Source organism: Grampus griseus (assembly GCF_964374135.1).
Source record: "Grampus griseus genome assembly, chromosome: 19".
Classification (NCBI taxonomy): Eukaryota; Metazoa; Chordata; class Mammalia; order Artiodactyla; family Delphinidae; genus Grampus; species Grampus griseus.
Window position 1 is genome coordinate 15010904 of NC_139013.1, and position 17486 is coordinate 15028389.

Below are 17486 nucleotides of genomic sequence, written 5' to 3' on the forward strand. Positions count from 1 at the left end.
CAATTTTCTGATACTTTTCTTCTTTTACAATATAATCCCAATACTTTATCATCGATAACAGGGTGCTGCTTGTAAAACAACATTTTAATCCATTATTCCCTTTCACCTAATCATTTTCACCTTCTGCATCAAACCACATTTCCTATCATTTAGAGATACCCACAAGATATTTCATTTCTCAGAAATGGAATCCTTATATACTACTTCCTTTTCATTGTCTGGGTCTAAAAGTTACTACCCTCTGAAATTATGTACTAGCTGACTCTAAGTAAGTTCATATCTATGTCTCTATTCCAATATCTAGTTCCTTGCCCTCATACCCATTTTTCCAATTGTGTAATCTGTAATTTTCTCTGTTATCATACTGTTTATTTCCTTATTAAACTCCAAAAGGACAAATAAAGTCATTCTATGTGCCACTGAATAGCAAGCCCCAAGGTCATAGTAATTCATAATTACAGGAAAAGCAAATCACTGGTTGAAAGCAATGTGAGAATAAAAGCCAATATTACAAAAAGAAGTCACTTTTTGGTAACACAATTCTGGTAACACAATTACCAGAATAATTGTATAACTATAAGAATCTCCATGCCTTTAAAACCTCACACTACACTACAGTGATTTTATATATATAAATTTATATACATGAAAATTATAATATAGTAAGATACATTCATATATATAATAGTGTTTATAAATGATTGTTTTCCAATTGCCTCTCCACCTATGCATACTGTCTCGATCACTGCTGTTAATTTCCTCCTATGCAAAACCATGAGTTTCTTCATCCCAATAAAGATGGTGTTTTATTTACCTCTCTTCAGTAACATTTTCACTATTATTCATCTATCCTCCTGAAATCCTAGTCTATATTTAAGTGTTTTCCTTCATGCTCTTTCCCAGGTATTCCTTTCCATTTTCTTATTCTCAAAGCTATACTGCCTAAAATAGTATCAGAATGTTTTAGATATTATAATAGGTATTTCCCATATTGTAAAGCTTATGCAATTCTGAGTAAACCTGCGGCTGAAAAGGAGAATTTGGTAACAGAATGATATGTAAAATGTGGTGGAGGTGGGCAAGAGTGTAAGGCACTTTGTAACAAGAGATCTCTTGGACCTAGCTGGAGATTGGCAATCAGATGAGGGAACAACCTAAGGAAAATCCAAAGTGACTGATATACATTGCATGATAAAAGGCAAAAATAATTTCTTGTGACTGAATTATGTATAATTAAGGTGAAATAATGCAAACACCATTATTTGACTGAAACAATAAAATCATAAATGAATGCCAATATCAGTAAATTAAAAGTACTTCCACTTAGAAATGAAGACACTTTCTATCAAATAACTGTTTAGTTATCGTGGAAATGTAACTGAAATTACAAAACTTTCAGGGAATGGTGGCGTTGAAAATATTGCACATTAAAAATCTATGAAACTCAATATTAGTCACATAGAAAGTAAGAATTTAGACACTTATATTGATAAAACTGAAAGAATGAAAACCAATGTATACATTCCATTCAAGAAGACAGAAAAGAACAAAGTGACCTAAAGAAAAGGTGAGAGGAGAATTCAATAAATATAGAATCAGAATGTGATGAGTTAGAGAACATATAAAGAATATAATCAACAAATATAAAAAGTGAAAGAAATCAAAGATGACATAAACAGATGGAGAAATATACCATGTTCTTGGATTGGAAGAATCAATACTGTGAAAATGACTATACTACCCAAAGCAATCTACAGATTTAATGCAATCCCCATCAAACTCCTAGTGGTATTCCTCACAGAATTAGAACAAAAAATTTTACAATTCGTATGGAAACACAAAAGACCCAAATAGCCAAAGCAATCTTGAGAAAGAAAAATGGAGACGGAGGAATCAGGCTCCCTGACTTCAAACTATACCACAAAGCTTCAGTAATCAAGACAGTATGGTACTGGCACAAAAACAGAAAAGTAGATCAATGGAACAGGATAGAATGCCCAGAGATAAACCCACGCACATATTGTCATCTAATTTATGAGAAGGGAGGCAAGAACATACAATGGAGAAAGGAGAGCCTCTTCAATAAGTGGTGCTGGGAAAACTGGACAGCTACATGTAAAAGAATGAAATTAGAACACTCCCTAACACCATACACAAAAATAAACTCCAAATGGATTAAAGACCTAAATGTAAGACCAGACACTATAAAACTCTTAGAGGAAAACATAGGAAAAACACTCTGACACAAACCACAGGAAGATCTTTTTTGACCCACCTCCTAGAGTAAAGGAAATAAAAATAAAAATAAACAAATGGAACTTAAAGAAAAAATCCAATTAAAAATGGATGAAAAAAAAAAAAGGGTGGAAGGGGCTTCCCTGGTGGCACAGTGGTTGGGAGTCTGCCTGCCGATGCAGGAGACATGGGTTTGTGCCCCGGTCTGGGAGGATCCCACATGCTGTGGAGCAGCTAGGCCCGTGAGCCATGGCCACTGAGCCTGCGTGTCTGGAGCATTTGCTCCACAGCAGGAGAGGCCACAATGGTGAGAGGCCCGTGTAACGCAAAAAAAAAAAAAAAAAATGGGTGGAAGACCTAAATAGACATTTCACCAAGGAAGACATACAGATGGCCAAGAAGCACATGAAAAGATGCTCAATATCACTAATTATTAGAGGAATGCGAATCAAAACTACAATGAGGTATCACCTCATGCCAGTCAGAATGGCTATTATCAAACAATCTAGAAACAATAAATGCTGGAAAGGGTTTGGTGAAAAGAGAACCCTGCTGCACTGTTGGTAGGAATGTAAATTGAAACAACCACTATGGAAAACAGTATGGAGGTTCCTTAAAAAACTAAAAATAGAACTACCATATGACCCAGCAATCCCACTACTAGGCATATACCCTGAGAAAAGTATAATTCAAAAAGAGACATGTACCACAATGTTCACTGCAGCACTATTTACAATAGCCAGGACATGGAACCAACCTAAATGTCCATCGACAAACAAATGGATAAAGAAGATGTGGCACACATATACAATGGAATATTACTCAACCATAAAAAGAAACGAAATTGAGTTATTTGTAGTGAGGTTGATGGACCTAGAGTCTGTTATACAGAGTGAAGTAAGTCAGAAAGAGAAAAACAAATACCATATTCTAACACATATACATGGAGTCTAAAAAAAAAAAAAGGTATTGATGAACCTAGTTGCAGGGCAGGAATAAAGATGCAGACATAGAGAATGGACTTGAGGACATGGGGTGGGAGGGGTAAGCTGGGGCGAAGTGAGAGAGTAGTGTCGACATATATACACGACCGAATGTAAAGTAGTTAGCTAGTGGGAAGCAGCAGCATAGCACAGAGAGATCAGCTCTGTGCTTTGCAATGACCTAGAGGGGTGGGATAGGGAGGATGGGAAGGAGGCTCATGAGGGAGGGGATATAGGGACATATGTATGCATACGGCTGATTCACTTTGGTGTACAACAGAAACTAACACAGTATTGTGAAGCAATTATACTCCAATAAAGATCTATTAAAAAAAAAAGTAAATGACAAATGAAAGAACCATCACAGAGGGTATTTTTTAAATGTTATAAGGCTCATATGCCAACCAATTTGAAAATGTTGACTTATGAATTATTTTCTAGGTAAATAAATACTGAAAACCCTAGAAGCCATAAAAGTTGAAAAATGAACAATTTGCTAGAAAGAGATAAAATTGTCAAAGACTTACCTCCCATGAAACAAAAAATCATAAGAATGCCTATTGCCCAGGTTGTGGCAATAAACCAGGTAATGAACCATGGCTCCTAAAATAAAGATCTGAGTCACGAACCTGGAGCAGGTAAGGTAGAAAATGTGCCCTTGACTGTTGTGACAGAAGCAAGAATGTTTTATAATATTAATGAACTATAACAAAAAGACACAAATCATCAAAGGAGACCACCATTTTGACAATACAATAATCAAAAGAGGGTAAAAAGTACTTTGTGTACCTAAACATGTTAACTAAACAACTAAAAATTTATAGCTAGAATTAATTTTTTAAAAAGGAACAAAACACATAAAACATGGAAGACCAGAAGAACTCACTTTTAACCAATTCAGGTGTTTGGTCTGGGATGGGGAAGGTATAGGGTGAGCCTGGGAAAGCTTCAGAAAGCAATAGTAAATTCAAAGAATAAAGAATCAAGTCAAAGGTACACAAAAATCCATAAGGAATTAGTATTTATACAGCTAGGCATCAACAAAGACTGTGATGGGCTAAAGTATACTAAACCAATGAAAATCAACAAATCCATAATGATATGTAAATAAGAGGTCAGAAAATTTCAAGTGCACCATTTGAGGTGGCTAATTAGTTACAATCATATAAAGAGTATAATCAAACACTTGCTGCCTTTTCCATTAGATTTCAAGTTTATCAAGTAGCATGAGGGTAACTAATTAAATGTATTAGAAGGAATGACGGACTTAGTACAACACTGATTTAAATGAAGGTTTTCAATTGTAAAAAGCATTAAGTGAATTGTTGATGAGGAACTGTGTATTCATAGAATGCTAAAGTAGGACCAGAAAGATCCCTTTCTGACCATAATATCTGAATTAGTTCCATTATTCTTCATCCCTTTATTTTGCTTACTTTTCTTCATAGCCCATATCACTATCCATGATATATTTTCTAATCATTTATTTACCTATTTATTATATATCTCACTTACTAGTATGTTAGTTCCATGACATTAAGATCTGTATTGATCTTTCTTACCATTGTACTTATAGGGCTAACACAATATCTGTCTTACTGTACACACTGATTAAGTGTTGATTATAAAAATGACCAAGATTTTTTTGTCAGTGAAGACATTTATGTAAGTCTAAATACAAGAGGAACTAGGGGAAATGTTGGTTGAATTGGGGAAGATCTTAATTTGCTTCCCCAAGTATCAGGCTCTTTTCCCATAGGGGTTTAAAGGGAGTTTCCCCAAAACATCACAGGGGCCAACCTCCTCTTGGACAGGCTGGGCTTTTTACTCTGGTGATGGCTTTCCTTGCTTCATCAAGTCCTCACTCACCTAGCCCCGTTTACTTGTCACATTCCTCGTAACCCTCCAGGACAACTTCCCTTCCACTAATAAGGCAGTCAAAACTGGCTTAGAAATGGAACACTCTGTTTACAACAAAGAAATGTAACATAATATATAGAAATATATAAGAATCATAACCAATTCTAAAAAACACTTTTGAGAATTGGTTAAGTTTTTAATAAATGAGGTTGAAATGAAAGACTTCAGAGAAGATAAATATGAGAAGATTGAAAGAACATTCACCTTAGAGTGACTGTAGAATTACAAAGTATAAAGATAGTAAAAATTTTCTGACCTCTTATTTATGTATCATTATGGATTTGCTGATTTTCATTGGTTTAGTATACTTTAGCCCATCATAGTTTTTGATTGTTAATGGCTAGCTGTATAAATACTTTACCAGACAGGTAAAGAAATGTCTTCTTTTATTTAAACCCATGCTATCTCTTTGCCTTGAGAGGCAGTATGTTGTAACAGCTAAGAATATCAACTTTGGCGTCAGACTGCTTGGGTAAGAAAACCTGCGTCTGACACTAACTAGCTAAGTAACCCTGGAGGGGTAGCCTAAATACTCTTTGTCTTAGCAATCTCTTCAAAGAACAATAATGCAAGTAGTATTTATGCCATAGGGTTGTAGAATTAGATAACTCAGTATATTAAAAGGGCTTAAATCGGGGCCTGGTACAAGGCAAGAACTATGTGAGCTGAGAGGAAAACAAGGAGTTTTCTAAAACATTAAAAGATCCTTGCTGGAATACTGACTTAACATTAAATGCAAAGTTCTTTAACCCCATAGCAGGTGTAAGACAACACTTGTGTCAGGCAATGAATATGACTTCTATTTGCCAATGTAACAATATAAATTATACAAATTCTTTTAATAATCATAACAACTCAGGACACAGTATCTCAGCTGTTCTCCCAGAAGGTGGGTAAGAAAATAATAAAGAAATTTTAGCAATTCTGGGCTCAAAAAAATATAATAGATATCTCAAAGGATACAGTGTATGTATCCTACAAGTCAAATCCAAGGACTTCCCTGGTGGCACAGTGGTTAAGAATCCACCTACCAATGCAGGAGACATGGGTTCAAGCCCTGGTTTGGGAAGATCCCACATGCCATGGAGCAAATAAACCCATGCGCTGGGGAGAAGGAGGGGAAATTGGCAGAAGAGTAAGACGTGGAGATCACCTTCCTCCCCACAGATATACCAGAAATACATCTACATGGGGAACAACTCCTACAGAACTCCTACTGAACGCTGGCAGAAGACCCCAGACCTGCCAAAAGGCAAGAAACTACCCCCGTACCTGGGTAGGGCAAAAGAAAAAATAATAAACAGAGACAAAAGGATAGGGACGGGACCTGCACCACTGGGAGGGAGCTGTGAAGGAGGAAAGGTTTCCACACACTAGGAAGCCCCTTCGCGGGCGGAGACTGTGGGTGGCAGAGGGGGAAAGCTTTGGAGCTGCAGAGGAGAGCAGAGCAACAGGGGTGTGGAGGGCAAAGCAGAGAGATTCCCGCACAGAGGATTGGTGCCAACCGGCACTCACCAGCCCGAGAGGCCTGTCTGCTCACCCGCCGGGGCAGGCGGGGCTGGGAGCTGAGGCTTGGGCTTCAGTCGGAGCACAGGGAGAGGACTGGGGTTGGCAGCATGAACACAGCCTGCAGAGGGTTAGTGCACCATGGCTAGCTGGGAAGGAGTCGGGGGAAAAGTCTGGAGCTGCCGAAGAGGCAAGAAACTTTTTCTTCCCTCTTTGTTTCGTGGTGCGTGAGGTGAGGGGATTAAGAGCACTGCTTAAAGGTGCTCCAGAGATGGGCGCGAGCCATGGCTAAAAGCGCGGACCCCAGAGACGCGCATGAGATGCTAAGGCTGCTGCTGCCGCCACCAAGAAGCCTGTGTGCGAGCACAGGTCGCTATCCACACTCCCTTTCTGGGGAGCCTGTGCAGCCCGCCACTGCCAGGGTCCCGGGATCCAGGGACAACTTCCCTGGGAGAACGAACGGCACACCTCAGGCTGGTGCAAGTCACGTCGGCCTCTGCCGCTGCAAGCTCACCCCGCACTCCGTACTCCTCCCTCCCCCCAGCCTGAGTGAGCCAGAGCCCCCAAAGCAGCTGCTCCTTTAACCCCATCCTATCTGAGCGAAGAACAGACGCCCTCCAGCAACCTACACGCAGAGGCGGGGCCAAATCCAAAGCTGAACCCCGGGAGCTGTGCAAACAAAGAAGAGAAAGGGAAATCTCTCCCAGCAGACTCAGAAGCAGCGGATTAAAGCTCCACAATCAACTTGATGTACCTGCATCTGTGGAATACATGAATAGACAACGAATCATCCCAAATTGAGGAGGTGGACTTTGAGAGCAAGATTTATGATTTTTTTCCCCTTTTCCTCTTTATCCGTGTGGATGAAAGGCTCTTGGTGCTGCAGCCAGGAGTCAGTGCTGTGCCTCTGAGGTGGGAGAGCCAAGTTCAGGACACTGGTCCACAAGAGACCTCCCAGCTCCAAATAATACCAAGCAGCGAAAATCTCCCAGAGCTCTCCATCTCAACACCAGCACCCAGCTTCACTCAACGACCAGCAAGCTACAGTGCAGGACAACCTATACCAAACAGCTAGCAACACAGGAACACAACCCCACCCATTAGCAGAGAGGCTGCCTAAAATCATAATAAGTCCACAGGCACCCCAAAACACACCACCAGACGTGGACCTGCCCACCAGAAAGACAAGATCCAGCCTCAACCACCAGAACACAGGCACTAGTCCCCTCCACCAGGAAGCCTACACAACCCACTGAACCAACCTTAGCCACTGGGGACAGACAACAAAAACAACGGGAACTACGAACCTGCAGCCTGCAAAAAGGAGACCCCAAACACAGTAAGATAAGCAAAATGAGAAGACAGAAAAACACACAGCAGATGAAGGAGCAAGATAAAAACCCACCAGACCTAACAAATGAAGAGGAAATAGGCAGTCTACCTGAAAAAAATTCAGAATAATGGTAGTAAAGATGATCCAAAATCTTGGAAATAGAATAGACAAAATGCAAGAAACATTAAACAAGGACTTAGAAGAACTAAAGATGAAACAAGCAAGGATGAACAACACAATAAATGAAAATTAAAATACTCTAGAAGGGATCAATAGCAGAATAACTGAGGCAGAAGAACGGATAAGTGACCTGGAAGATAAAATAGTGGAAATAACTAAATAAATAAAGAAAAAAGAATAAAGAAAAATAAAGAAATAAAGAAATAAATAAAAATAAAGAAAAAAGAAAAATAAAGAAAAAAGAGTGAAAAGAACTGAGGACAGTCTCAGAGACCTCTGGGACAACATTAAATGCACCAACATTCGAATTATAGGAGTTCCAGAAGAAGAAGAGAAAAAGAAAGGGATTGAGAAAATATTTGAAGAGATTATAGTTGAAAACTTCCCTAATATGGGAAAGGAAATAGTTAATCAAGTCCAGGAAGCACAGAGAGTCCCATACAGGATAAATTCAAGGAGAAATATGCCAAGACACATAGTAATCAAACTGTCAAAAATTAAATACAAAGAAAACATATTAAAAGCAGCAAGGGATAAACAACAAATAACACACAAGGGAATACCCATAAGCTTAACAGCTGATCTTTCAGCAGAAACTCTGCAAGCCAGAAGGGAGTGGCAGGACATATTTAAAGTGATGAAGGAGAAAAACCTGCAACCAAGATTACTCTACCCAGCAAGGATCTCATTCAGATTTGATGGAGAAATTAAAATCTTTACAGACAAGCAAAAGCTGAGAGAGTTCAGCACCACCAAACCAGCTTTACAACAAATGCTAAAGGAACTTCTCTAGGCAAGAAACACAAGAGAAGGAAAAGATCTACAATAACGAACCCAAAACAATTAAGAAAATGGGAATAGGAACATACATATCGATAATTACCTTAAATGTAAATGGACTAAATGCTCCCACCAAAAGACACAGACTGGCTGAATGGATACAAAAACAAGACCCATATATATGCTGTCTACAAGAGACCCAGTTCAGACCTAGAGGCACATACAGACTGAAAGTAAGGGGATGAAAAAAGATATTCCATGCAAATGGAAACCAAAAGAGAGCTGGAGTAGCAATTCTCATATGACACAAAATAGACTTTAAAATAAAGTCTATTAGAAGAGACAAAGAAGGACACTACCTAATGATCAAGGGATCAATCCAAGATGAAGATATAACAATTGTAAATATTTATGCACCCAACATAGGAGCACCTCAATACATAAGGTAAATACTAACAGCCATAAAAGGGGAAATCGACAGTAACACATTCATAGTAGGGGACTTTAACACCCCACTTTCCCCAATGGACAGATCATCCAAAATGAAAATAAATAAGGAAACACAAGCTTTAACTGATACATTAAACAAGATGGACTTAATTGATATTTATAGGACAGTCCATCCAAAAACAACAGAATACACATTTTTCTCTAGTGCTCATGGAACATTCTCCAGGATAGATCATATCTTGGGTCACAAATCAAGCCCTGGTAAATTTTAGAAAATTGAAATTGTATCAAGTATCTTTTCTGACCACAACACTATGAGACTAGATATCAATTACAGGAAAAGATCTGTAAAAAATACAAACACATGGAGGCTAAACAATACACTACTTAATAACGAAATGATCACTGAAGAAATCAAAGAGGAAATCAAAAAATACCTAGAAACAAATGACAATGGAGACACGACAACACAAAACCTATGGGATGCAGCAAAAGCAGTTCTAAGAGGGAAGTTTATAGCAGTACAATCCTACCTTAAGAAACAGGAAACATCTCAAATAAACAATCTAACCTTGCACCTAAAACAATTAGGGAAAGAAGAACAAAAAAACCCCAAAGTTAGCAGAAGGAAAGAAATCATAAAAATCAGATCAGAAATAAATGAAAAAGAAATGAAGGAAACGATAGCAAAGATCAATAAAACTAAAAGCTGGTTCTTTGAGAAGACAAACAAAATTGATAAACCACTAGCCAGACTCATCGAGAAAAAAAGGGAGCAGACCCAAATCAATAGAATTAGAAATGAAAAAGGAGAAGTAACAACTGACACCGCAGAAATACAAAAGATCATGAGAGATTACTACAAGCAACTCTATGCCAATAAAATGGACAACCTGGAAGAAATGGACAAATTCTTAGAAAGGCACAATGTGCCAAGACTGAATCAGGAAGAAATAGGAAATATGAACAGACCAATCACAAGCACTGAAATTGAAACTGTGATTAAAAATCTTCCAACAAACAAAAGCCCAGGACCAGATGGCTTCACAGGTGAATTCTATCAAACATTTAGAGAAGAGCTAACACCTATCCTTCTCAAACTCTTCCAAAATATAGCAGAGGGAGGAACACTCCCAAACTCATTCTATGAGGCCACCATCACCTTGATACCAAAACCAGACAAGGATGCCACAAAGAAAGAAAACTACAGGCCAATATCACTGATGAACATAGATGCAAACATCCTCAACAAAATACTAGCAAACAGAATCCAACAGCACATTAAAAGGATGATACACCATGATCAAGTGGGGTTTATTCCAGGAATGCAAGGATTCTTCAATATATGCAAATCAATCAATGTGATAAACCATATTAACAAATTGAAGGAGAAAAACCATATGATCATCTCAATAGATGCAGAGAAAGCTTTCGACAAAATTCAACACCCATTTATGATAAAAACCCTGCAGAAAGTAGGCACAGAGGGAACTTTTCTCAACATAATAAAGGCCATATATGACAAACCCACAGCCAACAGCATCCTCAATGGTGAAAAACTGAAACCATCTCCACTAAGATCAGGAAAAAGACAAGGTTGCCCACTCTCACCATTCTTATTCAACATAGTTTTGTAAGTTTTAGCCACAGCAATCAGAGAAGAAAAGGAAATAAAAGGAATCCAAATTGGAAAAGGAGAAGTAAAGCTGTCACTGTTTGCAAATGACATGATACTATACACAGAGAATCCTAAAGATGCTACCAGAGAACTACTAGAGCTAATCAATGAATTTGGTAAAGTAGCAGGATACAAAATTAATGCACAGAAATCTCTGGCATTCCTATACACTAATGATGAAAAATCTTAAAGTGAAATCAAGAAATCACTCCCATTTACCACTGCAACAAAAAGAATAAAATACCTAGGAATAAACCTACCTAAGGAGACAAAAGACCTGTATGCAGAAAATTATAAGACACTGATGAAAGAAATTAAGGATGATACAAAGAGATGGAGAGATATACCATGTTCTTAGATTGGAAGAATCAACATTGTGAAAATGACCCTACTACCCAAAGCAATCTACAGATTCAATGCAATCCCCATCAAACTACCACTGGCATTTTTCACAGAACTAGAACAAAAAATTTCACAATTTGTATGGAAACACTAAAGATCCTGCATAGCCAAAGCAATCTTGAGAACGAAAAATGGAGCTGGAGGAATCAGGCTCCCTGACTTCAGACTATACTACAAAGCTACAGTAATCAAGAGAGTATGGTACTGGCACAAAAACAGAAAGATAGATGAATGGAACAGGATAGAAAGCCCAGAGATAAACCCACGCACATATGGTCACCTTATCTTTGATAAAGGAGGCAGGAATGTAGAGTGGAGAAAGGACAGCATCTTCAATAACTGGTGCTGGGAAAACTGGACAGGTACATGTAAAAGTATGAGATTATATCACTCCCTAACACCATACACAAAAACAAGCTCAAAATGGATTAAAGACCTAAATGTAAGGCCAGATACTATCAAACTCTTAGAGGAAAACATAGGCAGAACACTCTATGACATGAATCACAGCGAGATCCTTTTTGACACACCTCCTAGAGAAATGGAAGTAAAAACAAAAATAAACAAATGGGACCTAATGAAACTTACAAGCTTTTGCACAGCAAAGGAAACCATAAATAAGATGAAAAGACAACCCTCAGAATGGGAGAAAATATTTGCAAATGAAGCAACTGACAAAGGATTAATCTCCAAAATTTATAAGCAGCTCATGCAGCTCAAACACAATAAAACAAACAACCCAATCCAAAAATGGGCAGAAGACCTAAATAGACATTTCTCCAAAGAAGAAATACAGACTGCCAACAAACACATGAAAGCACGCTCAACATCGTTAATCATTAGAGAAATGCAAATCAAAACTACAATGAGATATCATCTCACACCGGTCAGAATGGCCATCATCAAAAAATCTGCAAACAATAAATGCTGGAGATGGTGTGGAGAAAAGGGAACACTCTTGCACTGTTGGTGGAATTGTGAATTGGTACAGCCACTACGGAGAACAGTATGGAGGTGCCTTAAAAAACTAAAAATAGAACTACCATACGACCCAGCAATCCCACTACTGGGCATATACCCTGAGAAAACCATAATTCAAAAAGAGGCATGTACCAAAATGTTCATTGCAGCTCTATTTACAATAGCCCGAGATGGAAACAACCTAAGTGTCCATCATCGGATGAATGGATAAAGAAGATGTGGCACATATATACAATGAAATATTACTGAGCCATAAAAAGAAACAAAATTGAGCTATTTGTAATGAGGTGGATGGACCTAGAGTCTGTCATACAGAGTGAAGTAAGTCAGAAAGAGAAAGACAAATACCGTATGCTAACACATATATATGGAAGTGAAGAAAAAGAAAATGTCATGAAGAACCTAGGGGTAAGACAGGAATAAAGACACAGACCTACTAGAGAATGGACTTGAGGATATGGGGAGGGGGAAGGGTGAGCTGTGACAAAGCGAGAGAGAGGAATGGACATATATACACTACCAAATGTAAGGCAGATAGCTAGTGGAAAGCAGCCGCATAGCACAGGGAGATCAGCTTGGTGCTTTGTGACCACCTAGAGGGGTGGGATAGGGAGGGTGGGAGGGAGGGAGACACAAGAGGGAAGAGATATGGGAACATATGTATGTGTATAACTGATTCACTTTGTTATAAAGCAGAAACTAACACACCATTTTAAAGCAATCATACTAATAAAGATGTAAAAGAAAAACCATAAACCCGTGTGCCACAACTACTGAGCCTGTGCTCTACAGCCTGCAAGCCACAACTACTGAGCCCTCGTGCCACAACTACTGAAGCCTGCGTGCCTAGAGCCCATGCTCCACAATAAGAGAAGCCACAGCAATGGGAAGCATGCGCACTGCACTGAAAAGTAGTTCCCCACTCAATGCAACTAGAGAAAGCCTACACGCAGCAACAAAGTCCCAACACAGCCAAAAATAAATGAAGGTAGAAATTATAAGAGACTGAGAAGGGACTTCATAGAAATTACATGAAGTTTCTTAAAAGATAGCTTTGAGTTCACTGAATGTCAACTGATATTCTATAGAACATATTCTAAATTATGTAAACAGCTAAATTTACCCAGTGAGACCAAGTTGCTGTAATTTTCCATCATCACGTCCCAGTACAAGTCCCTCTGAGCAGAATCCAGATACTCCCATTCCTCCTGAGAGAAGCTGATGACCACATCCCTGAATGTCACCAATTCCTGAAACAACAAACCACATAAGTAAAATTGAAGGAAACATTTTTGAGTAAAAGATAAGAAATAAAGAATTGAATTAAACTATTTTATATAGAATGGATAAACAATAAGGGACTACTGTATAGCACAGGGAACTATATTCAATATCCTGTAATAAACCATAATGGAAAAGAATATGAAAAAGAATATATATCTATATAACTGAATCACTTTGCTGTACAACAGAAATTAACACAACATTGTAAATCAACTATACTTCAATAATATAAATTTAAAAAAAAAGAAAAAGAATTGCATTACAGGAAGGGGTCTAATAGTAAGTACATCGGCCAGGGGTAGAAGCCTATGGTATGGGAAGTAAGGAAATTAATGCTTCCAAACCAGACTATCTACAGGTCTTTAAAGAATCCTTTTGATTCAGAGAAATCTTCCTGCATGCTATGGGATTTCTTAGCTAAGCACGTCTGGAAATAAACAAAATAATCAATTTACAAATTAAAAGAAATAGTGTATACATGAACGCTGCATGCTACATGCCTGCTGAATGTATTATCAATAATAGTGAATTTCTACATCCTCGTTCCTCTGTAAAGGAAAAATATCTAGCTTAGAAAATGGGATATGAACAATATTTAAAATTTTCTTACAACCCCAAGTTCATCACTGTTAATCACCATTTCACATTATATAAGAATTATAACTTCTAATGAAAAATTATTTATTAAATGCTTTTTAGTGGCTACAGAGTAGTCTGCTTGGTGGAAATATATCAGCCTTAATTATATTTAGACATATAAGTTGGATAAGATCTCCTCCAATTCTGAAATCTATAGTAATCTATTTATGTCTGACTGAGACTAGTCAACATCAAATCCGGTCTACCTGGAAAAATAGGTCTGTTCAGAAGTACAGACTTTGCCCATATGTCATCAAATGGATCCATTTGCTCTTTCTCTCTACCCAAGAGTATGAAAAAGGCTGGTAAATGCCTCCATCTAGGGATTCCATTTCTACCCTATAGCTGCTCTGAACAAAACACTGAACACACATAGGAATGTTGAACATTATTTGGAGAATAGATAGGCACATAGGAGGTACTGTGTGCTGTTTGAATCCAACTCTCACTAGAAAGTGAAAATGGGGATTTTTATGGGGATGTGGGGTAGGCTCTTAGGGCTGCTTTCTGGGAAGATTCAGACAAATGAAATGTTCACAAAGGAGAGAGAAATAGCAACTTACATGGTCCATGGTTAGAACTGTAAAGAATTGATCAGGGAATTCCACTTCTGGTATGACAGCATGAGGAGCTCCACCGACATGCTCCCCATTGAAACTGGTAAAAATTATATATAAAAACATAGAGCAAATGAAGAAACATTTGTAAATCTACTAAAACTTATTAAGAACTGTGAAAGTCTGCAGTATCTTAATCTAACCTGCACCCTTCCTTGTCCATCCTATCCTAGTGAGAAAAAGATTCCGCTGCAAACTAGTACAGTCAAGGACACAAACTTCCTCACCACTCATGCCCTGTTCCCAGTCAGATAACTATCTTCCTGGGAGGAGTAGAACATCAGCATTTCTCATTCTGCCCCCAGCTACCTGTTGCTCAGGCAAATGCAACAAAGGAATGGAGATTTTCTTCTGCCTAGTAGCCACACAAGAATTGTATGTTGTACCATGGGTGTGGCACTGCTGAGAATACTGGGGTTCCAACTGTCTTTGCCTTGGCTCATAGGGCAGGAGTTCCATGCCACGAGAGGCAAGTTGAGACCTAGGACTGCTGCCCAATCCCCTCCAGAGCCCTCTCCAAAGGAACTGCCTTCATTTGCAACAGAGTGTGAAGAAGTTCAAGGGTAAGGACATTCTCAAAAACACTGGAAATTTTGGTGAAAGGCTATTGCAAGAAGATTGAAAAATTCATTGGAGTTAAATGCTAAACTGTAGGCTGGCTAGTTTGTCAGAAAGGATCAGAGAAAGATACTTGGGGAGCCCTTCCTATTGTCAGAACAAATTTCAGACACTGACTTTATTTCATTAGTCTGCGAAGCAGTGTAACCCCACAGCATTACTGAAGACAATAGTGCTATCAGTCACAATCAGTGGATCCTAACAGCTTGGTGTGGTCAGGTAAAGAGACACTCGAAGACAGCCCTGTCAAAACCACTGTCATCCAAGGGTAACTGTGGTAATAGCAAAGTCTATATCCCAAGGAGCAACATCAGAGATTTACACTATGGGTGAGATAGATTTCACTTCATTAATCTAGCCAGTCACTAAATAAGAAAGCAAATAACAATAACAGGCCTGGGGAGAAGAAGTAGACAAAAGTACCAGAGTTACAACTATCTAAAATATCTACTTTCCACAAACAAGAGACAGGTGAAGAAATAGGAAAATATAACCCATAAACCAAAAACACTAAAGCCAAAACCAAACAGACAACAGAAACTGCCTGTGAGAAAGCAACCAGATTTAACAAAGACTTCAAAGTAGCCATTATAAATATGTTCAATAAACAAAGGAACCCATGCTTAAAGTAAATGAAGGTATGATCACAATGTCATATCAAATAAAGAATCAGTGAAGAGATAGAAGTTATTTAATATCACCAGATGGAAATTCTGGAGTTGAAAAGTATTAACTGAAATGAAAATTTCACTAGAGTAACTCAACTGTAGATGTGAACTGGGCAGAAAAAAAAGTACTAGAAAACTTAAAGATAACATGATAGAGATCATGCAATTTGAAGAACAAAGGAAGAAAACACAAGGAAGAAAAATGAAAAGAGCATCAGAGAAATGTTGGACACCATTAAGCATATGCATGTAATAAGTGTAACAGAAAAGAGGAAAGGCGCATTTTAATATATTCAAATAAATAATGGATGAAAAGTTTCCAGGACTTCTCTGGTGGTCCAGTGGTAAAGAATCTGCCTTCCAATACAGGGGACACGGGTGTGAGCCCTGGTCTGGGAAGATCTCACATGCCGTGGAGCAACTAAGCCCGTACGCCACAACAACTGAGCCTGTGCTCTAGAGCCCGCGAGCCACAACTACTGAAGCCCGCACACCTAGAACTCGTGCTCTGCAACAAGAGAAGCCACCGCAATGAGAAGGCTGCGCACTGCAACGAAGAGTAGCCCCTGCTCGCCGCAACTAGAGAAAGCCTGCACGCAGCAACAAAAGACCAAGTGCAGCCAAAAATAAATTAAAAATTTTTAAAAAATCAACTGTATAAAGTAATTCATATATATGTATACACATACATAAATATTATATACATGGGCTTCCCTGGTGGCGCAGTGGTTGAGAGTCCGCCTGCCGATGCAGGGGACACGGATTCGTGCCCCGGTCTGGGAAGATTCCACGTGCCGCGGAGAGGCTGGGCCCGTGAGCCATGGCCACTGAGCCTGTGCGTCCGGATCCTGTGCTCCGCAGCGGGAGAGGCCACAACAGTGAGAGCCCCGCGTACCGCAAAAAATATATATATATATATTATATACATATATATACACACACATAACAGGTATTATTGGGCCTGCAACATATATAAATGTAGTATGTTTGACAATAATAACACAAAGGAGATAGGTAGAAGAAAAGCTTCATTGGGCAAAGGAAACGAATCCAGATGGTAATCTGAATCCACAGGTTCAAATAAACAGAATGAAAAGTGATAAACAGGATTAATATAACAAAGCTACATATCATCTATAGCTGTTTATGTGCTACAATGGTAGAGTTGAGTAGGTGTGTCAGAGACTGTAATCCACAAAGCCTAAAATATTT

The 17486-nt window shown here is 38.6% G+C and overlaps 1 protein-coding gene across 2 annotated transcripts in view; it reads right to left on the reverse strand.

The window, feature by feature from the left end:
- ZNF529 (zinc finger protein 529) overlaps positions 1-17486 on the reverse strand; it is a 30603-nt gene that overhangs the window by 3760 nt on the left and 9357 nt on the right. The window contains exons 3-4 of one of the 2 annotated variants that reach the window (XM_082677895.1): positions 14935-15028; positions 13572-13698 (exon numbers count right to left, since the gene is read on the reverse strand). In XM_082677895.1, the coding sequence (XP_082534021.1) occupies positions 13572-13698; positions 14935-15028 (221 nt within the window). The remainder of the gene's footprint in view (positions 1-13571; positions 13699-14934; positions 15029-17486) is intronic. The other variant, XM_082677896.1, reaches the window with a different exon arrangement.